The 26,959-nt window shown below is 39.2% G+C and overlaps 1 protein-coding gene across 2 annotated transcripts in view; it reads right to left on the reverse strand.

Moving 5' to 3' along the window:
• Window positions 1-26,959, reverse strand: part of AGAP1 (ArfGAP with GTPase domain, ankyrin repeat and PH domain 1) — a 394,096-nt gene that overhangs the window by 242,722 nt on the left and 124,415 nt on the right. For both annotated transcript variants that reach the window (XM_010577896.1, XM_010577895.1), the window contains exons 3-4: window positions 18,276-18,363; window positions 789-874 (exon numbers count right to left, since the gene is read on the reverse strand). In XM_010577896.1, coding sequence (XP_010576198.1) covers window positions 789-874; window positions 18,276-18,363 — 174 coding nt within the window. The remainder of the gene's footprint in view (window positions 1-788; window positions 875-18,275; window positions 18,364-26,959) is intronic.

The following is a 26,959-nucleotide window of genomic DNA, read 5'->3' on the forward strand; positions in this document are numbered from 1 at the left end:
TTAAGCTGATCCATCACTGAACAGCCAAGCAAAGCAAGGCCAGCAGCAGCGAACACACTTGAGAAACCCCACTAGTGCCCAGGTAAGAAGAGGTAGAGGGGAGACGAGGAGGATGCCAGAAGACAAGGACGCTGCCTGTGCCAGGCTAGCAGAGTCTGCGGCGATTTAAGCATCACATAAGCAAAACACTTTGCTTCACATCATTCAAAACAGAGTAACAGGGTTAAGCACACAAAATCACAAGTGCCTTCTCAAAGGCAAATCCCCACGAGTCAACTTCTATGAGACAAGGAGGCAACACACCATATACAGACACTAAGTCAGAAATCTGAGAACCCGGTGGTGCTGAACTGGAACTCACAAAGCTGAGTCTTAAACAGCACAGGGAGCAAAATGTGGAAGGAGCAGGGAATGCAATGATTTGTACACAAGTGTGTGTGTCACTGTGCATACATCTGCTTTGTATTTTAACAGTTTAGAGATTCTAACTCAGAAGAAAACTTATGACTATAGCATGCAACTTTGTCACCAGTGGAAGCATATTGATTAGGCATTCAACATAAGTTAACCATATATCTTTACTATACAGTTTCACATTGTAATTGAAATCCCAAATAATTTCCAAATAGAATATTTTTCACCTGAGGGCGACATATACTTTTTCCCAGCAGAAAGATCAGAAGGACCCAGGAAAGCACAAAACAAAGCCACTTCTCTTAAAGGAAGTTTTTTAAAGGAAAGGAAACCGTGGTGTTAGGCTGATAAAGCTCTATATATGCAATGCTCACCTGTGCCTCTGGAGGGCCCCCTTCATCTCTAATCAGCAGCAGATAGCTTTGTCCATCAACTACTATCTCTTTCTTGAATCTCCCACCTGTCACACAAAGTAACTCATTACAGAACAGAAAAGGCAAAAAATACGAAATAGAAAAAGGCTTCACTTGTGGAAAAAAGGTGTCCTTAAGATCTTTTGCTAATCAATGAACTACTGTGAATACAAGCTAAGTTTATATGCATACGCATATAAATTACTTAAGAAAGTTAAGTCACATACTTTAAGAATAAGGCTAATGTGAAAAAAAGCCAACAATTGCATTACAAACACTAACTCCCACACTAGGTGTACTTGGTTTTGATACACATAGTTAAAAGACAGTCGCCTTTGTTTTGTATAATGGTAAGAAATGTATCCATAAAAGGCAAACATGGGGCAGTTGCATACAAACAATATCATGTATTAGAACTAAAATAAATTTCCTGTGTCTTAGCTTTTCCTCAAGAGAAGCCCAGTTCTTACAGCACACATGTAATGTTATGAAAATGATAACTTCTATATTCACAAACCACAGTTAGGGGAAAATACTAGACACATGTTAGACAAAAAAACTACAATGGTGGTACCTCTGTAGAGATGCACGAAACTAACAGAGAATGTCGTGCCACTTACTAGCAGGATGAATTAAAGACCTATTTTGGAGACCTAGATAAAAAGAGCGGAGTCGCAGCCTTCAGCCAAATTTTCTTCCTGATCCTATTATTTCAGGGAGATGTAGAATACCAAGCGCTCGTGAAGACCAAAGAGCTGGCACCAAACCTAAGAAACCAAACCGGGTCATGCAGCTGCCCCATTACCTTCTCTCTCCACTGGCCTCATGGGGACTTGAAGCATGACCCAAGCGCAGAATTGGGATTGCTTTCCTTTGGGGTTAAGCATATTTTGGGCATCCTGCTGTGTCTCATGATGGACTTCAGATAATAGCAAATCACATGTAGGGTTTCTGGTGTGACCGAGCCTAAGCCAGGATTAGCAAACTTGGCCTGCCTCAGTAGTTAGGTTGCATTTAGGCTCCTCTCCTGGAAGAAAAGCCACTCCTACCTGCCCACCTAAGCCACAAAGGCCCCCATGCTTAGCATCGTCCAACCACCTCACATCTGAACTTACCAGACTAAGACAAAACATATCTAATAACACACCCAAAACTTCTTTCTTCACCCTGATTTTTTCAACTGGAACTACTTCCCATTTGAACCCTGTTTCTCAACTACACTTACTTCAAAACTTGTCATGGTATCAAAACCAATGCCTTTAAACACATGGTAGGTGAGCAAAAAACTCCGACTTGTTCTCCAGACAAGCTCTGTAAGCAAGTAAGTCAGCATATACAGGCTAATGCTGATTCTCAAAACATTTGCACAAAAATTGCTAGCCTTAGGGAAACAACAAACTGGCTTAGACCCACCATTCCCCCAGCCTAACCTTTACCACAGGTTCCAAATCAAGATCACTCAACAGTTCAGCTATGTGCAATATTTAAGCATGTTTAAACACATTTCAGGTTTAACAAAAGACATAAGAACAGGGGCTTTGTTTGTGCTTTTGTTGCTGTTGGTTTTCTGTTGGTTTTTTGGTTTTTTTTGTTTTATTTTCTTTATAAACCTACCCTATTATGAACAGCTTAGCAGTACCAAACATGCAACTATTAAGACTTGTCACATTTCTGGTTGTTTAATGCACAGAAGGAGCAGAAGAGCTATGTATAGATTTTCATTATCTTGCTCACAAACTGGATTTCAATTCTGCCTTCAAAGATCAAGTGGCAGATAAATACATATCATTAGTGAACTTGGAAAGAATAATCAAAACCAAGCATAAAACTTTAAAAGGAAACTAGTCTCAGCTCTCAGGAACTGAATTTCTATTAACCAGATCATTATTTCTATACGTTGTCAACTAATTGTATATGCTTCATAATGAAGTGTTAAATAAGATTAATTACTTAATATGCAGCCCTCCAGAGAGGCTCTTTAAAGCTGTAAGTAACAATGGAAATGCAGTATATACATGATTGAAGAGCGAAAGTTCTGTGAAATTGCCATTTCCTGTTTCCTTTTTTTAAACACTGAAAGTTCACACAGCTAATTATAAAATACCATGAACTGAACACATTTAAGAGCCAACTCATTATTCCCTCTTGTCACTAGGACACCTTTCAAGTCTCACTGTATCCTCAAACAGCCCTCAGAGGCATAATGAAAGTACCGACAAGGTGAAATAAAAAGCTTAACTAGAGAACTGGGGAAAAAAAAAAAATTAAAAAGAAATCCATGGATGGAGTATTAAAACATATATACACAGATCACAAGTGTGAGCACTACAAGATTTATTCTTGAGAGCCACTTCATGGTCACTAATGATTTTGTTTGTGGAAGCAGGTTTGAAAAGTGTACCACATTTAACAAACAGTGTAAAGTTACCCAACAGCTCCCTTCCTATATGAATCCACACTAAGTGACCAGCTTGTATACCTGCTTCTTGCCTTCCCCCAAAACACTGTCTGTGGAGCTCAGTACAACAATAATGTATTTTGATTTCCAGTATTAAATTCAAATCTTGACATGCTATACCACTTCGCCACGGTCTGTCATACTGGAAGACCAGTGCTGCAGTCAACCAGCATACAGTCAAATTCAAATCTATTCAAGCTGCTTCTTTACCCTTAAAAGCTGAGTGTGCTCATTATCTAGAATATGCACTAGTTCCTTGCACATCCTCATGTATTCATTTATTTTTGTTTGGGTTTAGGTATTTCATGATAAATAGTTTAAATCTAATAACCCCCCACAACCAAAACGTTTAAAAGAATGCCCTGCATTTCCAACCTGTACTAAGCATTTCAAATCAAATCTGAAGATCCAGAAATGTAACAGCAGACTCGTGCTCATCCCCCAAATAAGAATTACTTTATGCAAATTTGAGATCAAAGCAGGATGAATCCCTATTAACTTATGTTTCTACACCATTAAAGAGCCTTTATCATGAGCAAATCATAAAATTAGGTATTACACAGGACAGAGATTGAGAAAACCCACCTCAATATCAAGAATTTACACAAACAAAAGCATGAACAGTGAAGAATATACAGACTTCTGCCAGCATATGAAACCAAGCCTATATGGTTGTCCTGCAGATATCTGTGGTCATACGATTAAGGCAAACAATAGACTGACTCTGCCTTTGACTTGATGAGCCCTGACATGACCCGTCTCCAGGTCGGGCATATAAAAGCGGGGCAAGGGCAGTGATTTTGGGATGGTTTGGCTTGGGCAGCACTGCACTAGTTATTTTTTTAAAAATACATCTTTGAAGTTTGTAAAGCACCAGAGGGCCATTGGGAATGAGGAATCAGAGAGATCAGCCAGTTTGAATATTGAACTACCGCAACCTGTCAAAGAAGTCAAGAAGTCTCCCATGCCTACAAAACATCACTGTATTTTTCTAAATATCTGTATATATAATGGAGCCACAAGATACCGCCTAAGCCGATGACACTGAAAACAAAGAAATGACCTTCTTAATTTAAAGAATGAGCTCAAAAAACACAGCACTAGTCCCAAGGGAGGTGGCTAGCTTTGTTCCACTCCCATCAGTATTATGACACATGCAGCTTTTAATGAGGGAATTTCTCAACTCCCATATGTACCTGCCAACAGAGGTCACTGAAAGAGAAAGACTGACAGGCTGGACCACAGCTCTGAAGGACAGAGTGATCGCTCCTGCTATGTCTTAACAGGCTCGTCAAAGCACAAAGATGGCTGAGTGCAAGGCGTGCAGTCAACAGCTGAACTACATTTACTTGCAGTCCTGATACCATCTCTAAAGCCATATAAAAGACATGCCAGTGAACACTTAAATAACTCTTTACAGCCAGACAGATGGAGCTGGAAACTGTTTTCATGAAATGTCACAGCAATTTTATAAAAACAAATCACTGAAACTGTGTGGAAGCTTTCATTTGGGAGGATTTTAGTATGTGGTTTATTTATTTTCTCTAAAACTCTGTATTTATAAATCACTGCATTATTCCCAGTTTTCCAGAGCAAGATCATTATCAATTCACACAGACTTATTTTCAGACATGTACAAAATTTCACTTAAGGCGGCAAATATTACTCCTGCATACGAACCACACACAATACCCACCAGAAGATACAGAGCGGTGCTTCTGATGCAACCCGTAACACTACCCAGTCTCTTACGTGCATTAGGCCAGATTCCTACTGTAAAATGCTCCAGATAAAAATACAGCTTTGATCAACATAAAGCTAAATAAATTCTGTGCATCAGCTATTATTTACAACCACAGCTAAAGACCCAGCACAAGTCAGAATACCAGGCTGAGGGAATCGACAAAAGCTTCCTAATCTCATTTCTATGCACGTCATTCTACAAAGGTTAGTGCTTTGAATCAGCAAGAGTAAGAAACTGCCCTTCAGTAAAAATTGATACTAATTTTAAATACCACACACATTTGTAGTCAAAGGTGCTCTATATTGCAAAAGCTTTATATTACATAGGGAATTCCACAGATGAAGGTTTTCATCCGGCTATGAAAGCCTGGCCACCTCTTACTCTAGCTGATAGCTGTTTCACTGCATAATTGCTCACCGAAGCAACCGCTGATTTTCATACTGTATCCCCAGGCTCAACTGCATTCACCAGACTCTTTATTCAAGCAAATTGCCACGGGGATGAAGTTATTTGGCCATATGAGAAAGATAAATTCGGGGGGCTGGCCACATGACAAACCCATGCAGCAGCTGAATGTCTACCACAACTATGGGGGCAGGGCAGGCAGGAAAGGAGAGACAGAAGGTAAGACTGAAGCAGCCATAAAAGCCTGTATTTTATATTCCCAGTGACATGTGTGTTTTGACAAGAGTGGTCAGTTGTCTCATGAACACAGATTCTCTCTCCCTCTCTTTTTTTTTTTCTCCCCCCTTAAGATAGGAAAGACAGTGCCAAGAATCTGGCTTCTCTTCAGGGTAACACGTTAAAAAGTCATTTATTCCTTCCGTTCATGCATACATCATTTCAGGACCAAATGTATAAAAATTGTTGGTTAAGCTCAGAAAAAAAAGAAATGCTTGCAAGATGTTCTGCAGCTAAGCAGAAGCACTAAAAAATGATGACTGCAACAGCCCGGTAAACCAATGCCAGTGTTGCCGTTCGTTACCCAAGATTTTTTATTTAAATATTTAAATAAAGTACTTCAAAAATATTTTTTTCAGCATTTCCTAAGAAAGCATATTATTACAGAAGAAGCATTAATACTAAATTTTCACCGAATCAAGTTGTGCTCAGTGCTTGATGTCAATTCATATTGGTATTAGCAGCAGAGAAACTATCACAAATTATCATTCAGCCACATGTAAGGTTAGCTTTTGGGTATTTCCTTAATGCAAATATTGTGCTAGACAATACTTCGAAACCAAATGTGGTTGAGCTGGGTTGAGCATATAACCACAGAAGTGCAAAGATTGGGGAACCATCGCTCCGGCACGAGACTATAGCCGCAAGCACATAACTGTACCAGCTTCCCAACAGAGTACCCAGGTAAAAAATCCCAAAACCAACAAAGCAATCTAGACTGCGCTTTTCCAAACCCATCTGCTTCTCTCAACAGGTAGGTTTACGCTATTTTTTAGGAAATACATGGATCAAATAATGGGCTAGAACATTACTGAGTTCTCCTTGAAGTATCAATCCATACCCAATTAAAGCAAGGTACACCCAGAGGCACCATGTATGATGCAATATTACTACATCATATAGATAATCTTATCATTACATAAAAAAAGGCAAGGAAGCACTAATATATGATCTTGTAATTCCATGAAAAGAAGGTTTAATTCTGGAATTAAACCCAATGACATTTAACAACTTAAATTTGATATACATTCATTGACATATTTGCAGTGCTTCTCCAGAAGGCCAGATCTGATGGGTCCACACAACCTTGTGGTGATTTGTATGGAGTTCAGCTGAATTTTATGGTTTTAAGTGTTCAGGAAAACATAGCTTACATTTAAAAAAAAAAAGTATTAGCTACTCAAGTTTCACAGAATGAGACCATAATTAATGCCATTTAATAAGGTTAGATAGAAAATGGAGAGGCAGGGGCTTCTTTTTGAGGACAAATAGAGGCAGTTATGTTGAATGACATTTTTGCAAAGGTCTACGGTCTCATTTCCAAGTGGCAGAAAATTTAACACATAGAGTAGTGCAGTCCTGAACTGCCTGACTGGGACTGCAAATTAAGCAAATAAGGAACAGAGTGACATCCTGCTGCAACCCTCTCTTGGCTCAACATCATCCAACTAGAATGAAATACACAGCAGTTGCTTCCATTAACTTTAAACAGATGCCAGCATCTAAAGAAAACAATGAAAAAAATTTGCGGTGCTTCACAGACCAGTCTGGAAAGAGCATTTATTTGAGCCAACGACACATTACACACAAATGCAGTTATTAGACATTTGGGTGCAGGGAGGGAATACTTCCATGGCAGATTCTCTCTCTGTTAGAAGACCTTGGCAAAAGGAAAAGGAGAAGCCAGAAGTTCAGTAAACAGGCCGAGATTCCCATCCAATGTTATATTTCAGACAGAAGGTGAAGAAAATGATCGATTAAGCATCAAGATAAATCAGTAAAAAAAAAGCCAGCCTCTGAGCAATTAAGTTTCCTCCACTACATGGAGACAGGACTTGGAAAGGAGCAGTGCATGTTATATTTTCACTATAAAGCTTCTGACAGTCAGTGGCATACTGCTTGTAAGCCAAGTAGAGAAGCCCAGTCTTAATAAAATTACTGTAATGTGAGTGCAGACGTAGAGGTAAGCCATGGTTGGTACTCATCAAATGACTCATCTTAAAAAAAGTATAATACCAATGCATGTTTCTGCAGGAGTACGAGTCTCATGCAAGTATTTTATTAATAACCTAGAAGATGGAAGTAACAGGCTATTTAATTTCTAGATAATGAAGCAGGAGGGACTGCAATTATATTAGAAAATTGGATTGTACTTCACCATGACCATAACAAGTTAGAAAAACTGAGTGGAAAAAAACAAAAACAGCATCATAGCGTCAAATGGAGAGTCCTCCACCTAAGCAGGACCAGCCAGCTGCCGAAAGATGGGGTAGGATGGCAAACCACTGGCACTGCAGACGAGCAGCTGTGAATTCCTGTGGAGTACATACAAGCAGATAGCTTGTCCTAGCCCTCATGTCGCCAGAAGCTTACAAAGCCTCAGCCAGAACTCCCTATATCGCTCTGGGCAGTGCCTTACACAGAAGATAAGGACCAAATGAAAAGAGCTTATAAGCACTTGCAAAAAAAAAAAAAAGTCTGCCTAGAAAATACACAGTAAGAAAAATAAGCATATGAATTGTGTTTATTTAAGAGAACAGACTAGGAAGAGACAAGAGGTAAGGGTTCTTACTAAGAAATAATCTGCTGATACCATTTTAGGGCAAGGGAAAGACCTTACCATTTTTTCAATTCTTACTTTATTATGAACCCAGGTAAACAGGCAAAAGTATCAAGTGGAAGTAGACATACAAAGCTCTACTCAAGAGTCACCAAAATTCTAGGTATAAACCTTGGGATCTATAGTCCAACAGCAAAGCCGATAAGCAGAATGGGATTCTGGAAAGTACACATTGCCAATGTGCATTTTAAACCAGTTTGCCCTTAGAGCATTTAAAATATTGCATGATTTCGCTCTCCTGGCTAGAGCATTCCCTGTACCTCAGCATAACCAGTTTATGACAAAATCAGTATCTGATTAGCTGTTTGACAAACTAGAGAATCTACTCAATTTGTCTGATTTAGGGACTAGTACTTGATTTCCCTTTTCTGCAGAAGCCACAGGTAGCACCTCTCCCTCAAAGATGGCTTAAAATATATGGTTAAGTAACACCGAAGCAGATAACACAGCAGAAATAGTACCATAGTACCATACAGACCTTAACATTTAGCATTACAGACAAAAGTATTCATATTTAAAGCAGCATGCTGATTTTTAGCAAGTACACCAGAATTACACTGGACACTTCACACTTGCCTGGAAAGAATCTATAGTTGTCTTTCCTCCTAAGAAATGCACATCACCAACCTACATATAACTTTTAAATACAATAAATAGGTTTGCGACTGTAATCCTCTTAAAGGTTCTAGCCTGAATTTGCAAAACTCTGAAACATTGTCTGTAAAGTGATAAAGCACCAGTGCCCTGCACGCAAGTGCTCACATCTCCGAAATTACCCCACAAACAAGATATTAGACACCCATCAATCCAACATGATGAAGTAACACATTTTCATCTGACATCTACTGCACATAAATATAAAAAAATTTTGGCACTGAGCAAATAAAAGCTGAATACATTGCATGTTGTGAGTACGCCCTTTTTCATAGTTCGTTCACATGAAAAAATAGTTCTGACAGTTTAAAGGGGAGGAAAAACAACCAGTAGGAACCTCCGAGGAACCTCCTCCTCTGACAGACACCCAGATCCCTTGTATTCACCCCAACCTCCTGAGTGCCAGGAGCCTCTTTCAGCCACACTTACCATTGCATGGCCTGCAGGACTTTCTCTGGACACTGAATCCTGTGATTGTAATCTGAAAATATTTTAAGATTCCTGCACTGCTGCTTTTTGTTCCTTGTATTTAGCATTCTCTCCAGCATCATAATCTCGTCACTTAGCACAGCTTTATTAAATTTCATCAGGGCACAACTATGAATGTCAGACATTCGAGCTTAATCAGCCAGTAAAACTCTTCAGATGAACATGGTCAAGTATTTCAAAAGCTATGCCTTATCAAGTATTAAAATGGAAAAGAAAAAAGGGTATCTGTACATTTATAGGGGTGTGACCAACATGCCCTGCTCCTGACCCCTGGTTAGCATAACTAATGCCATTTTATAAGGCAAACAGCCACATACAGTGTCCTCATCATCCTGCCAAGGACCCCTCAAAGAACCTGTCTGACCCCATAGTGTAGGGTGACTAGGGCCTACAATTAAATTAATGGTTCAATTTCTACCAATAAGATAGGAAATCAGGCATATAAGATAGCTTTTTTTATTATTACTTGGTTTTTTACCTTTTTGTTTATTTTATGGACCGCAGGTGCAGACAGTTGCTTACACACGTCACACCCAGTAATTGTATATAACCTACAAGTCTAATTTTAAAAGCTTATTTTTATCAAGCCAGCTGGAGACAAACAAAAACCAAACTTCTTTGGGCAGGATGTGATACTACTTTAGTACACTCCTACCTGTTTTCATCACCAGTCTTTTCAAGTTTGAAGTTTATACCCCAGAACAGCACTTTCCAAACAAAGTTCCTTACAAAGTTAGCCCCATGACTTAAAATACCATAGCTCTTCTTTACTGCAGTTCCTTAAAAACTGGTTTATCGCATATTTCATCTTCCAGACACTAATGCAGTCAAATATTCACACAGCTTCTACCTTTCAATCTAACATATAAATCATCTCCTGCCAATATCTGCTCAAAATTTCTGTAAGTTCAAATTTACAAGCTTCCAACATAATTTCAAAGGTCTTAATGTTCCTGCTAACATACCCTAAACTGCATAACGAAAATAAGCCAAAAACTTACCTCCTATAAGCACAGAAGCATAGATTTCAGGTGCTTTTTTTTCTCTCTCTCTTTTTTTTTTTTTTAAATATCCCTTCGCTTCTTATACTTAGTTTATAGCTGGCTTCTAGTATCTGCTCTTTCATTATAGTATTACATTACAAATAGTAACCCTGAAGTTAAAATTGCACTTAGCTAGTTGTGATTATACTATAATCTGTCTGAACACACAAAAAATCATACTGAGATCTGCTAAGGAAAGCTAGACAAAGCAACTGTCATAATCTTTTTTTTTTTTTAATTATCTCCCAAAATATCCCAATTCAAATATGAAAACAGAAGGGTCATTACATAATAGCATACTATATCTTAAGGGGTAGGAAAATCCATTTTCCATCTGTATTCTGTATTTCACTGAACAGCTTTCATATTAGTATCACTCAAAACCAAGGGGGAGTGGGAGGGAGAAAAGAGAATGGCAATATTAAAGTAAATTACAAGTTTTTTCAGACGGATGTTACCTAATGCCAAGTGGCAGCCCTACAAATATACACGGAAAGTTTTAAAACCAGCAGCATTGAGGGAAACAGGTTGCCTGTTTGAAAGCCTCATTCAGAAGGAAAGCCAGACCATGAGAGTCAGGAGCTAAGCTGATCCACTCTCCTTCCATCCCTTTTTCCCCCAACACATAATGTTGATGGAGCAGAGGCAGCTCCACACCTCCTGCAGAATAACCTGCCTTCCTAGCAGGGTGGTGAAGGTGGAGTGCAGTCAATCACTTAGCCAAGATCTAATCCGGCCATCCTGCAAGGTGGAAGGCCCTTGTCATTCCTAAAACATGTAGAAAACCTAGTGACAGCCTGCTATAGCAGCAAATTAAAAAAAATCCGTTGACAATTAAACATATTGTGAATAAAATCAGCTAACTACTATGCCCTACTTTCTGATACAACCCTTCAAAACAACATAAGATGAAATGGAAGGAAAAAACCACCAATAAGAAATCAAATACAAACTGAAAAAGAAACATGTTTAAAGAACATGTTTAAATTCTGCTTCAAGATCGAGAGCTAAACACTGGGCTATGATTTAGAAATACAACCAGAAGTAATATTTGAAAAAGAAAGTGGAAGGCAGGCCCTTCTGCCAGCAATAGAAACTCCAAACTGGCTTCTGACTCAGCAGCGGAAAGCAAAGAGCACTAGAGACCTAGGAGTCACTTTTATTACTATTAAGAGCCTGAAGTTGTAATAGCAGCTATAAATCCAAATTACAGTTTTTACCTGGGACACAACCTTCAGAGGAGCCTGTTACAAGAAGGGCACAAATCCCACAGACATTAGTCACCAAAACCTTTGAGCACTCCAAGGTGCAACGCGTTAAAGACATCTTAAAGATCAGCCAACCCTCAAGGCACGCAACCTAAAAGGGAAGTCCCTTCTAGGAAACTGCTTCTTCTGCACCTTCTCCCCAGGAAAACAGCAAATACTTAACTTCTTCCTTTAATTAACATAGTTCCTTATTTGTGCAACACTTTAAACAGTAGCCAACTTGACGGCTAGAACAGAGAGGTTTTCAAAGAATTCGCTAACCCACACAGGCAGTCTCAGGGGGATGAGGAGAGGGAAGGGCTGGAGAGGGGAGATTGCAGAATACATAAACATGTTCTTTTATGCTAAGCCTGAAAGGCTCCAAAAGCCCAAGAGAGCCAACTGCAGCAATACTTGAAAATTATCAAAAAAGACAAGTGTTATCTTATATCTGGATATCAGCATGAAATGCCAAATAAAAATAATCAGCTGATAGTATTATAACAAAATAGAAGACAAAGAACTGAAAGGAGATAATTTTGAAACGCGTCTAAAGTCATCATTGTCTCCTGCACACAACACAGCGTTTGTCTGTGTTTTTACAGACAAAAAAAAAGTACTCTGACAGCTTCTGCTGCCCCACAAAGTGCTGTGTAAGGCTTGTGAACCACTGCACTGAGGATTTGAATTCGACATGGAAAATTACAGCTTCCCTACATTGTGTGGCCCAAGTGCTGTAAGGGATGGAATATCCAGCTCCTTGAAAGGAACTGGACTCTAAGGTTCATGTTGCTTTAACCCATATGCACTTGGAATTCTTCTAAAATCACCCCATATAAGTTATGTGTAGATTTTTACATGAATGATGATGATTTTATGGAATTCCAGGAAACCATGAGTGAAAAAGCATCAAAGTCTATCTTTAAAGCAAAGCATCTAAGTTCATATTCAGAGGACAAATTTCTCTGCTATTCATTTACATTTCAGCTGGCTTGCTCACCAAGAACAGAACACAGATTAGTCTGGGATAGAGCCTCTCCTTTTACTCATGAAAAATAAAATTTGGTTGTTTAGTAAATACAGCCTCTGGATTCCTACATATTTGAAAAAAATTACCTAGGTAAAAATGGCTAATGTCTTCTGTGAAGAGATGTGCAACCTTAGGAAACTAATTGTTCACAGAAGGAAGAATTACATTTTTAGCTTGCACACGAATCATGGGAAGAAGGGAACAAGAATCATTATCTTACAGAAGGAAAAGATTGTCCAATTCTGCTGCAGCTCCCATGTTCCAGTCAACCTGAAACACCAAACTGTGATCCCCATCTCACTGATAAATCTCCCAGCACATCCAGGTATCAAGAGTGTCAAAACATGGTATTCCTTTCCTGTCTTGCTTGTCTGAACACTTAATTTAACATAATGCAAGCAAAGAAAAATCATATTTGTCTTTCCTTTTTTTTTTTTTTTCCTCCAGGAGAACAAGCTCCATTCTTGGTTTCATCTCAGAGCCCAGCAACTGAAGCATTAGACCTTTTCCATGAATTAAGCCAACTGGAAGGTTACCTAGTTTAATAGATTATGCTTGAACTTCTTGTGTATGTATGTTGTAAGAGTCTATGGCCAGACAAAAATCTTGGGAGGGGACGCTAAACAAAAGCAGCTGAAATTTTCAAGTAGTCTCTCTCCTCGCATAATTACACTCTGCTGAAGTAGCATGATATGGAAACAGTTACTAGATAGAAACTGAAAAACATGGACATGCATCCACCAGTACGATTTTTCTACATGTTTTGGTAACAGGCTAGCAACTTTCATAGTAATCTCATTATATACCTTCATTTTTAAAGGGAAGGCTGAAGGTGACACTTTGTTAGTATTTAAGCAATAAACATTAGGTTTTAGGACTATGCCTGTTACTCAAGTGATACACTGGTCATTGTAGGTATGGAAAAAGTTAATCAGTGGAGGCTGATACAACATAAAAGTATTTCTAGGTCAAGCTTGGAAAGCAAGCAAATAATCACAGCTTTCTGGAAAGCACGTTAAAGCTTTACTCTATAGTGCTTACTGGGGGATTTTTATTTATTGTAGCCCTTAACACATAAGAAACCTCTAACTGAAATTAAGTGGCACTTGAAATCTGATGCATCTTATCCTTCAGGGACAGACTAAGGGTCCCCGTGTGGTAGTAGTCTGCTGGGCTTGTAGCTCACCTGGGATGCAGTGGAGGCAGCACCACAAAACCTAAGTGCTAGACAAACGGCTGCACCCCACTCACACTACAGCGTTGGTGACAGTCACAATACACCAACTAGAATAAAACACACAATGCAATCACTTTCAACTCATTCTACCAATGAGAAAAAGAACTAAAACAGGCTACAATTACAAAAAGGAAATGGGAAAGAAGAAATCGAAGGCAAATGAATAACCTTTTATCATATAAGGAATAAAAAAAACCCATAGGAAAAAAAAAAATACGGAGGTAAAAAAAGATACCTATTAGTGGCTAAAACAACCCTCTGTAAGAGCTTCCAATGCCTGCCTTTTGTACTGTGTACTACAAGGAAAGTCTAAGGATTATCAGCCTAGAGGGTGGGAAATAGACAGTATTGCAAAGATTCACATCCTACATTTTCATTTCTATTATATTCATAAGTTCCTCCACACACAGATATGTGAAATCTCCACTGACTGCAACAGTTATTTGCTCCCCCAAGCCAGGAAGCTGGACTGCCTTTATGCTTTTGAGAGCAAAAAACCATTTTATTCCACTGGGGGGGGGATCTTAAATATATCCCAATGTTTAGTTAACCTATGTAAAACCTTTGTCCCTCATTTGAATGGCAAAGTAGAGCAGATTGCCACTACATAATCATCAGTTCTCAAAAAAACTAGCAGCAAAAGAGGTAATTACCAATTTCAGGAAAGAAGATAACACTTTAAGTTACTTTAAAGCCAGTTTCCTAAGCATAGGTTACACTGGACACCGGCACCCTTAAAACTTTTTCAAAAGTTACCAAAGATACAGCCAAAGCAGTTGCTACAGCTCTTGCACTGGCTTTCTCCCTCCAGTTGTACTGTATAGCTGCAGGTGCCACTACTGTAATTCTGTTTCCTCAGCAGGGAAGCTGCTTTCTTCTTAACTCTCACTTCAACTATTCTGCATCTTCAAATTTAAGGGGGGGGTTGTTAACATGACCTCAGCTCCCCTTCTTGGTTTTCTTAAACAAGAGATATACTGGACAGATTTATCAGTCCGTGTTCACATCACTTGTCTATTCTAGCATCTCACTTCACTGTGGCAGTGGGGTGGGAGAAAAAAAAAAAACACCTCCTTTTTTCTCATCCCAGCTGAGACACCCTGGACCATAATTTATCTGCTTTTTTTCTGTTGTTGTTGTTATTAGGCTCACTGGAAGAAAAAACTGAAATAATCATGACATGAATTAAGGTATTCACAGACATACCAGAGACATGCCTTTAAGTCATGTTTCGTGCCTCCCTGGCTTTTTGGAAACAAAAACCCAAACAGTAGCAGAATACTCCTGACACTCACTAGTCTGCAAAACTCAATTCACCTTGGTCTGCAAAGTACTTAGTCTCAAATTCCACATACACCATGTTTCATTTTGTTTCTACAGGCACAATTAAGTTTTAGACAGGTGAAAAAAAAGATACCAGGTTGCACACATGCTACTTGTTGTTTCAGCTATGTAAAAAAAACCCCAGCACTCTGTTTAGTAGCAGCTTTTATTCCGATCACTTGGAAGGTTCTAAGAAGATCACAAATCACTAAAAATACCCTATTTCCCATCACTTCCTTGTTGTATCATGACAGGAAAAAATCGAAAGTCCCAGACTACTGAAATCCCCACTTGTTACAGGGCAATACATTATTCCTTTTCTTGCATCAAAATACATCTGATTTAAAAGTGTGTCACACAGGAATATAGCTAGGTACATATAAAATATGCAAAGAAAGACCCTAAAAGCCTCTTTTCTCCACAAGTAAGACTTTATGAGAAAACAAAGGTTTTCATGTTACAATCACACTAGAGACTAAAATTAATTCTGAACAGAAATAAAAGTTGGGCCAGACAATGAAAACTACGCTTTAAGATTAATCACATTATTCCCCTCTTGGAGGGGAGGTGGTATCAGGCAGGAAGCGAAATGTCTTGTCTTAAAGAAAAGAGCTGAAGGAAACATGAAACCATCTTTCCATACTTAAGATGCACTTACTGGAAGGCTGAAGCTACCTTAAAGGCCTACAGGATATCTGGCACTTGTCTAATTCAGGGCAGGTTTCATGGTAATTGTAGCAATTTAGAAGGCAAAGGAGAGCAGAAATAGCAGTCCCTGGTAGTAATCACCATTTTCACATGAAGTATGCATCCATCATGTTACCAATTAGATACTAATTATATGATGCCTGATAAATTTTGCTGTTAGTATGTCATTCAAAGTCAGTAAACTTTGTTTTTTCTTAAATAGTCAAGCAGCTGACAACGCCTGATATACATACTCTTCTTCATTCAATTTAACAATCCAACACATTTAAAAAGCCTCAGAAAAAGAAAAGAGGAAGATCTGCACTGGTGTCCACCATAAAGGTGTAAACACATGTGTAAACCAACATAGGTGTAAACCTAGCCTTGATTTATCAAAAGCTATGTTCCCATGAAGAACGTAAAAATCAAAAGTCCAACAGAACCATCTGCACCGCTGCTGTGTTTTGTATAGAACAGCAGCGTATGGACTTACGTTTGGATGAGAAAGAAATAAAACACTAACAAATCATTACTACAGATGTTTACTAAGGATAATTTATATGGGTTGAATTTCCTTTAATACTAACTTGATTAGAGATCGTGACCCTATCCCTTACAAGGTGAATTAGAGCTCTTAATTATTCCAGTTTTTCTACTGCTAATGAAATGGAATGGTATCATTAGTGAGGCTTGTCAGCTACACTTATGTGCAAAGAAATGATTTGACACTGCTTTTGTAATCTAATCCTTTCAGGAAAAACAGTCAGAACGTCACTCAAGCACTGTAAATAAAAATCCTTGAAGACAAAGAGGACAGATGGCAACACACTCAAGGAACACCATCTAAAATATTCATAGTTTAGGAGGAAAGGACTGTTAACCCTGTGAATAATCAATACATTTGAATCTTGCAAGAAAAAAACCCTCAAAATATTTTCTGCTCATGAAATGAGAAAGGAGATCTGTAGAGATACTAATTTTTGCTGAAGACTTCTTGTACTCAGTGGATCTACATGCTACATAACCATTACTTGCTATCAGCATCCAGAAGCAGCAGGCATAAATGGGATCTACACGTAGTTTTGTTGCAAGGCTCAGTTATCACCCTACCAGTCCTAGCTACAAAGCAGCAAAAACATTTAAGGCAAGCTTATGAACTGGAAGACTTCTCACTGTTACTGCAATAACACAAGAAAAGCCCTTGTCCATCCCTCCCTTTCCCTCTCCTCCCATTTTAACTACAATTCAAGACTGTTAAAATGTCAAGTACTATGCTTAATAGCTTCCTTTGGTAAGAGTTAATTTGAAACAAATGTTACCATAGATGCATGAAGCTACAAACTATTGCTGAAAAGACAACTACAGCAAGAGACAAAAACAGTGAGATGTACTAAACACTTGAAATCAAAAGGAAACAAATCAAAATGATACACAAAACAAGGGGAAAACGCTATAGTACAGAAACTGCCGTCCGTCTCTTCAAAACAAGAGCTGCCATGAAGACAATGTATAGTTACCTGCATCCATATCTGCAAAGAATGGAACAGCCAGTAAGGAAAAGAAGGAACCAGAAATTCAGTGTCTCAGAGTTGGATTTAAAAGTTCATAAGGAGAATAGATAAAAAAAACCAAAAAAGTATTTAGTGTAAGATACACCTCTACAAGGTACTATGATATTTTTGATTTCAAGCTATAAACTTGGATTAATGTTAAACACTACAATGTTTTCACATATAAATTAATTTTGTATGGCATAAGAACATTTTTTTTTTTAATCCTTCAAAACCAAAGATTTACTATATTAAACAAGGAACAAGTTACATCTTTAGTTTAGGCTTCTGAAGTTATTTTTATTCTCCCAACATCACAAACCAAAGGGCCTGATTCTGCAGAAATACAGTACTAGATAGAGTAATTGTGATTTCCAACAGCCAAGTTGAAAGCAGCAGCACTACTGAGAGCAGTCAACTCTTCTCAATACAAGACTAGAATTTTCCCATATGGACACATACTGGATGCCAAAGTATTTAAGGATGCTAAGTAGTTATGAAAAAGCTACAGTTATACTCATCATATATACTTATCTCAATCTAGAGAATGTTAAAGGAAAAATCTCCATGAACATTGAAATAGCAAATCGGATTCTTTACTGACACATTTCTGCATGATTAAAAATGAATAAAGATGTAGTTTGTGAAAAAAAAATTAATTAGTGAAATTTGCATATCTACATACCTTCAGGTGATTCTTCTTGGACATACGTGCCAGTCAGATACCGGTGTACAAGTGCAGACTTGCCACTCGCTAGGTTACCCACAATCCCCTGGGGAAAAAAAAAAAGAAAAAGTTCAACTGCAATTAATCCCCATAAAAAACAGTATATTCAAGCAAAATCTTAATGCAGAAATAACTTCTGTGCACTTGAGGAGAAAGCCCACACAAAAGGAACACTCCAAAACATGCCAACAGATAAAGTATCTGCCAAAAAGCTAAGGCTACAGCAGACTATATACATGACAAAACATATAAAACAAAATCAGTTTATTAGTAGCACTCCTTTATTCACTAAGTGTGAACACGAGGCAGTATATAGACTTCAGGGAAGAAGCCTGAAGCTCAGAGCCAGCTTGTCACCTCTTCACTGAAAAATAAAAACACATCACTAAATTCTCATACTGGAAAATCCCTCTGTAGGCTATCCACTATGCGATTCACATTGACTCGCTACTGAAGCACACACACAACACGTACAGCTATAGACAGACAGATCTGGGCATGTCCACTGTGACTTGCACAAGTCCCTCACTTTATCAAGTTTACAACCCAAACCATCCATGCCCAAACATCTACAGCATTGGGAACATGAATCAAATGGAATCAAGTAAAAGTACTCAATCTTAAAGCACATGTGATTTTTCTGTTAAGCTGGTTTGCTAGCATTTGTTTTTAAAAACCCAGGCAGAGGAAGTAGTAGAATGTAGCCCAACATCAAAACAGTTTTCTTCCCAGAGATGCTCAAATGCCAAAAGACTTGTAGATATGCTTTTTTTTGTTGCTTGAAGAGGGCTGGAGGGGAGTTACGAGCCTGCCCGCATTACTCCCACAATACCAAGCAAGCCATCCCCTTCAAGCTGCAGTCTTGCGTTGCTGGCCAATACAAGTCCTGCCAACTAGTCCCCGGGCCTGACCATCAACCAGAAGCAGACTGACTGATGCAGCAAGCGAGGTCCAAGCCTGGCTGCCTGCCCTGCTCTGCAGAGTCCAGGGGACAGGAGGGTTTGAAGAACAGCCTTTCCCTATGTTTCTAATAAATGTCTTTTTTTCTTGCTCAGTTGTCATCTCTGAAGACACTTTACTTACTCAGTTTTGGGGGGAGGAGATGGGAACTGATTTTGTCCTTTAAGGAAACCTAAGCCTACTCTGTTCTTACATGTTTATCTTGACCCTAACCAAAAGGTTCAGAACACAAGATCCATGGAGAGAGGATGAACTCTGCTGATCTGCCCGAGTTTGCCAAATAGACAGAAGCAGCATTAACAAGTTACACATTAATACACATTCTCTACTCCATTTTCTTAATCCTAATTGGTAAGAAACTATCCTCCTTATCAAAAATTGCTTAAACCAACAGAGTGGTGCCACCTTAAACTAACCCAATGACAGTTTTGGAGTGGGGGGATGAAGGGGTGGGGAGATAGGGACAAACAATTATTTATTCTTTACAGCCCAGAACAACCTTCAATTAAAACAAGAATGTCAGTGCTGCAAAGGATGCCCACTTTATCTCTACAGCTGATGTGCAAGAACAGCTCAGATAAAGGAGCAAGTTAAGCAGAAAGCAAGTGTCGCATCATCACCCAGCCCCTATGATAGCATAGGCTTTAAGCATGATGAACAGTGTGGGCTACAGTGGAAGAGAAAAAAAAAAAAAAAAACCCACAAAAAAACCAAGAACCCCCAAACAGATTTCAAAAGTAACAGCAAACAATAAAAAAAAAGTGGCCTAACTTGGGGGTGTGCAGGGCAGAAAAGGGAAGGAAAAGAAGAGATGCCAGATCTCATGCTGGCCTAATGCTACAAGAAGCTTCACCCCCTTTGTTCAGGTTAGCAGGAAAGAACTTGAACAGACAGAAAATAATTTGTAATCAACAAAAAAAAAAAAAAAAAAAAAAAAAAAAAAAAAAAAAAAAAAGACAGACATTAAAAGAAATGTAAAGCAAGAAACCGACTGTAGGCACAGCTGCTATCGAAGAGCAGTCCCACAAAAATAAAAAGGAAGCCACAGCTCAAGCGGTTGGACAACACACATCTGTTTATTGGGCTTTGCACTGACTTTGAAGAGCATTTCAACCAGTGTACCATACTGGAAGCTTTTAATCTAACTTACACCTAAGAGAAATTACAGGCCATACTACTACGTAGAGACATGTCTACATCTAAAAGTGAGTGCAAGATACGCGAGAGAGGCAAATGCCACTTGCGTTCTCAGACCCCACTTCCATGAGACAATGCTCTCTGGAAACACTGCAGAGCTTCAGTCAGATCTGGCTGAGACAAAACTATTAAATCAGATCTGTTTTCCCACTTCAAGACTAACAAGCTTTAACTTGGAACATACTAAAAAAGAAGTTACAGAAGACACTCTCTTAACAAGACATACTTTTGCAACTTCACAGAAAAGAAAAAGCGACCAATAAGCTTTTTAGGGAGAAGGGTAACTTCTGCAGGTGCTTGACTTCATCTACCTGATAAACCTCATCACACAGGCTGCTAAACACCAACAAGACAAGGATACAGCTAATGCCTCAGACCTCCTAAGTGATTAGTATGCTCTGCACACCCTGCTTTGCAAGCAGGTCAGACCTGCAAGACGACCAAGGCTGTCGCCTGCAAGACGTCCGCACTTACTGGCTAAAAGCAAAGGTTTTGAAAGAGTCTAGAGAGAGTCCCTTGGTTTGAAGACTAAACATTTAGGCTACACAGATTTTCTAAGTCCTCTGGGCAATTCACTCAGAAAAACTACAACATGAAGTCACTAACTACAACTTGCCTGGTTTGCCAACATGAGCGAGAGAACAGCTGTGAGCAAATGGTGTGGGCACTGCACTGAGGTCAGCTTCCTGCAAACTCTGGCTTGACGTCTTTCACCTTGAGCACAAGCCATTAGGAGAAATGAAACTGCTCGCTCTCCCTCTCTCTCTCTCTCTAGCATCTGTATTTTCAAGATTTTTCCTTCATCTCACCGGTGTATTGGGAAAGTATATGGTGTGTTACTGAAAATTAAGTGACAAGACCTAAAGAAAAATTAATTTCGGAAATGAGCTGCTGTATTCAAAAGAGAATGTGAATAGCAGACAGTAAGTAAAGGTCTAAGATTCTGTATGGCACAAGAAAGCAGACGCTATTGATTAGCTAATTTTGTTTTCTATTATTATTATTAAAACTGATCCTCAGTTCCCCTATTCAATGTACAGGGAAGATAATCAGAAGGGGGGTGGGGGGGAACAGCTTGGGGCGTCCAACTGCACATACAAAGAACAAAAACTAAAGCAATATTGTACTGACATCCAAATCCTGTACCTGCATTCTGAATGCTTGACTTAACCACAACGGCATTTCAGCTTTCTCCCATGTTCAACCAGACATCAACCGAGGGGTGAGTTACAGGAAGAAAATACCATACCTAGCGTATGTCCTTTAACCGCAAAACATCAAGCAACCTCTTAAGTGAATGACTGTTCCGTCCATTATAAGCCAATAAACTACAGTAAGCTTGTCTACTCATATGCTTCCCTAAATAAGCAAAATATTCAAATATTCCATATTTCCATAGACAAAAAAAAAACCAAACACAAAATCCTGTGAATAACAGCTTGGCCTTTGCACCCCTCCACATCACAAAATGGATATCCTCTCCCTTTCCACACAAAGCCTCCCGGTGAGAGGTTACTTCCCACCTTTTTCCCTTTGCCTAGAATAAGGTATTTCTCACTGTTCAGGATTCACCACCACTCCAATAGTTAAGATTTAGTGCGTGAAAACTTATTTAACTTTTTTTTTTTTAAATGGCCAGTACATTTGGTCAAGACACAGTTTTCCAGATTTCAACAGATTTCCAATTTTTTAAAGAGATCAACTAAACTGCTTGCTAATTGCCCATTTTCTTCAGCATGTAGCTGATCAGTAGGTTGTATTCACTACAGCAGCAGCTTCATCTCGGAGCAGAAGCTGACCACCACATTCCCAAGGCAAGCATCTACCTCTCCTTCTTCCCCACCAGCTCTCTACCACAGCAGTCTGGGCCAAAAATGGCAAGCAAACCAAAAATCCCATCTGTAAATCAGCAGATTAGATGTACCTCTGCAGATAAATAGCCAGGCTAAAGCCCTTTCCGAGCACCACAATTTCTGAAGAATTGGAAAGCAAGCAAGCTTCACATGGGTTTGTTAGGAAAATACTGACAGTGAAGAGCGTTTTATGTTTTCACTTTGGAAGCAGTAGCTCTAGACCTTTGGAAACAACACACACTGATGCTGTTTCTGACCTACCATGTAGCACAAACATATGCACAAAATAAACTCCATTAGATAAGGAGATATAATCAGTCAGCAAATACCTTCACAACAGTTATTGAAACCCTCACTTACAAGTGACTAGCACTGCATGCATGCAAATTAATGCTATTTTATATTTTACCTGTGCCAAAACCATAACCAGTCAGAGGGCAAAGCTGCCAGGAACAACAGAAAAGCATCAGCTTGGGCTCCAGTGAGAGCAACCATGCTATGTCCTTTGCCCATTACTGTATTTAGTTATAGAGCCCAGATATCTGAAAGACATCTAGTGATTTGAGAATACAGTTGTTTTGATTTTTTTCCCCCCAAGTATCCTAAAGACCCTATCAACATATGTAATTTTACAGCACCTCCAGTTCTCTGGTATGTTCCTCCTTATAGGCACCTAGAAAGACAAAGGTGCCTGGCCAGAAGAGCATTATTAAATGTGATTCTACAAACTGATGCAGAAATCACTGATCAGGAAGACCAAGGTGTGTATTTCAATTAAGAAACCACTTCACTAACTCATATAGTAAAATTAGAGCCTTCCTCCCTCAAGATATATGTTATTAAAAACCATGCACAATCCTCAAAGAAAGGCAGTGTATTTCCTCCCTCTTCCTCCTTTTATTCATTTCCATACATTGTCTCAAGATTGCGAGCAAAAAGGGCTGGTGTTTTAAAGCTAATACAGGACTGATTTTCTTGATCAGAATATTTAATTGTTTCTTAATAGAGAAGTTCCTGGTTTTATATTTTAAATCAGTTTCAAGCTACGCCCTGAACTGACAAACGTTCTTTAGGGGCTTAAATGGTGAAAAAAAGTGAACATGAAAAAAGCATTAACACAGTTAATTTTGTGTCGGAGTACTAATGTTAACTTCTCAAAAATCACACAAACCCAAAGCAAATGTCCTCAAACCAGACTATAAAAATCTACATTTGCAGCACAGCTTTATTTTTTTCCCTAGGCAACTACTTCAGAAAGCATTCAGGAGACATCTACCTCCTCCTCCTCTGCTCATCTGGTAAGAGAGAGGATTCCTTAAGATCTCACCTCAGTGCCTGCATTTGAAGAGGCAAGGCAGCCATCTCTTTTCTACCAGATACAAAACAAGTACACGAAATTAACATCTAGCAGATCAGCCTTCTGTTGTTCAGTGCAGTGCTTGGCATTACTGCTCTGGGTCTCTGCACACTATTAACCTCTGAAAACGAGAAGCAATAAACTTTACACTGGAAAAATCTGACTTCTAATACAATTTCTCTCCTAAATCAGGATTAATACTTGTTTTAAGGATGATCCCCCTCCCTCCCCCACTATGACAAATACGCCACAGCCTGTTTTTACAGTAGTCATGTTCCTGTCTACCATATTTTATATAAAAACAATCTGAGTCATTTCTATTTATTTATGGATACATATGAAATGCACAAAGTTATGGCAAGCATGTTATGGAACAAAAATACCACTTAACCCAGTTCAGAAATGAGAAAATTCAGCTAACAAGGCTACAACGCAACGCTCTGTCACTTATGACTTGTGCAACACTGAATCATGTATTTGCATGTGTCAGACATGCTGTAAAATAAATCCAAACCACTATGCCCACATCCTACTAAAGCCTATTTGTAAAAATGCATAAATGTGTTGATAGAATTTGGCATTTTAAAGCTATCCAGGACAGAAGCCTGACTGCGCTTTGCACATTTTTTTGGAACAAATTAAATCATTTTGTCCAAAAAGATCTCGTATTTATTCTGCCTAACAGATCCTTATTTTACATTCGGATAAACGGGATCCAGGAACACCACCATTGCTCGGGAAAGGTACTGGTCTCACCCAGCTGGCCCCTAGCATGCTCTTGACCATAATAGAAGCATCAACATCTGTAAGTAAAACTCTGGTAGTATTTGATAGCAGAAACAAATACCCTCCTGAAAACTGGAAAGAAATCAAGCCCAATATGTATTGCTAAAAAAGGAGGCAGAGTGAAAGACTGGCATTCTTTCCTCAGAAGTATGTTGAAAAATACATCCATCAGCTTTTCTTTATTGCAACCCTGCGTGCTTTCTCTGCTTTCCCAGAGTCCATTTCCATTCCCCTTAAACTTCTGTAGAGCCGAAGGGTATAACAACAGCCGCTATTAAAAAAAAAAAAAAAAAAGAAAAAAAATCAAACCACGGCCTCAATTTAATGACCTCCCAGCCTCCATAGTGAAGACAATCTCTCCCAGTGAGCTATTAACCATCTTCTGCAGAATACAGCCCGCTCAAGCAGCTGAAGCTGCGGCTCCTTCATAACCTTGCGACATTAAGCCTCATCTCCCCATCTGCACTGCAAGGTGACGGGAGCACACACTCCACACTTCTCATACCGCTGACATCCCCAACACGGCCACAAGCTAAAGCAACACACCCACAGTTATCCTTAGTGGTGAACGTAATGATAGCGCTGCAGCAGAAGAGGCAGGTTTGGCTTTTAACATGGCCTTTTCCTTCCTCAGCCATAAGCGAGCGCCGACAATGAGGCTGGAAGCAGGAGAACGACACAGAGATGACTCACTGCACCAACTCCTGCCCAAGGGCAGATGTATAGGAAAGGTGCAGCAGATTTTAGATGGAGTTCCTAATTTGCCCTTCCTGCTGGAGCACAAGTTCACAGCTACAGCTCGTGCTGCTAGCTTCAATAATTTGCAGTGGCATAATCAAATTATTATTTTTGTAATGGTAAGAGTTTCGCTTTTATCCAGGATTATACAAACTGAAGCCTTGGACGGCAATCTTGAGGCTCATGCATGCTGACCACTTAAAATCAATTCTCTACAGCAGCCACACAGCTGAAGTTTATTTTCCTACCACTGGTTCAGACAACATGGGGGCAAGATACCCAAGACAAGTATTTACATAATGCAACCATGGTATCACAAGAAATAACTGTACCCCAGGACCATTACCTAATGCTCAGCAATTGTTTGTGTTCTGTACTGCAACACATAACATCTGCAGCTTTGGTCTCACCTGCCAGCCCCAAGTTTATTGGTGGGTGTTGTGAATTAGTAGGGCTAAGGGAAGGGGAAGGGATGAACAAGGAAACCCTCTGCAGATCCTCCCCAGCATAAGCTAGCTAATACCACAGTGGACTGCACTCATATCCAACCACCACATTCCAGTCCTAAATTCTTAGTATTTTATTGTGCAAGGTATTTGGGGAGATATTTGTCTTCCAAATTACACCACCAATTAAACTGAATCTGGTGACCCTCTGCAGGCCCTTCCTGTACCATATAGTTACATCTGTTGACTACCACATTTTTCTTCCACTTACCTTGTGCACTGCTGAAATCAAAACAGAAACATAACTGTAGTCATGAGGAAGTGGCTTCAATTAAAATACCATTTTGCCTAAGTGAATTTATCATGCTAAGTTTCACCTATGCTTTCACCTCCATAAACACTATTATCAACTCAGATTTGGAAAAAGACATTTACCACATGAGGAGTGGGCTAGTGAAGCATGGCCCCAGCGATCCATTATTAAATTCAGATGCTTTTGACCAATTGACTTTGCCATCCGGCAACGGGTTCTTAAGATCAGAGCAGCTCGTCCAGTTACAGCTGGACGACAGGAGCTCAGCACAGACACCTACCAAAGGTACTACCAAATTCTGTATCTTGGGTACCACAGTCACTCTGTAGGGTTTGAGAAACTGATTGTGTTTAAAACTGGACTTCCACGTGATAAACATCACAGCAATCTGGCCTCAACAACTCTGTGCTGCTGGCTTGACAAGCTGCCGGTTTGATATCTGCTACGAGGAGGTTTCAGCCCTCATCTCCAGCCTCCATGTTCACAAAAGGGCAAATCTGGGAAATTCCTCCAATCTGTCTCTGTGCTATTTTTGCTTTTTCTTCCACCTACATGGAAAATGGCTCAGCCAAGGGAAAAGTTATTGTAAGCCGCTATTAAATCACTGTTCATTCTTATAGTAAAATGTAGGTTTGGATTCACTATATGAACCTTCAAAATATTCGGGTTTTTATTCAGTATAAATTCAGTTAAATTCTTTTAAGAGAGGAAGAAGACACATTTGGTCCTTGAAGAAATTGTGAAAAATTATTACAGAGAGATAAAGAAGCTTTACATATCACCGGCTAACTTCCACTTCCCCCTCCAAGAAGGCCACCCTAGGAAGCTGGTTCACGTAGCCAAACAAGTTGAAATAGCAATAAAATACAAATAGATCTTTGAAGTATGATTCTAAAAATAGAAGATACATAAACTTCATAAAGATAGTTCTGTTGAAGAAAAATGCTTTACTTTTTAAAACTGCTTTCTTTCCCCCCCCCCCCCCCCACCCA

The sequence above is a fragment of the Haliaeetus leucocephalus genome, unplaced genomic scaffold, assembly GCF_000737465.1.
Source record: "Haliaeetus leucocephalus isolate CR32 unplaced genomic scaffold, Haliaeetus_leucocephalus-4.0 Scaffold587, whole genome shotgun sequence".
NCBI lineage: Eukaryota > Metazoa > Chordata > Aves > Accipitriformes > Accipitridae > Haliaeetus > Haliaeetus leucocephalus.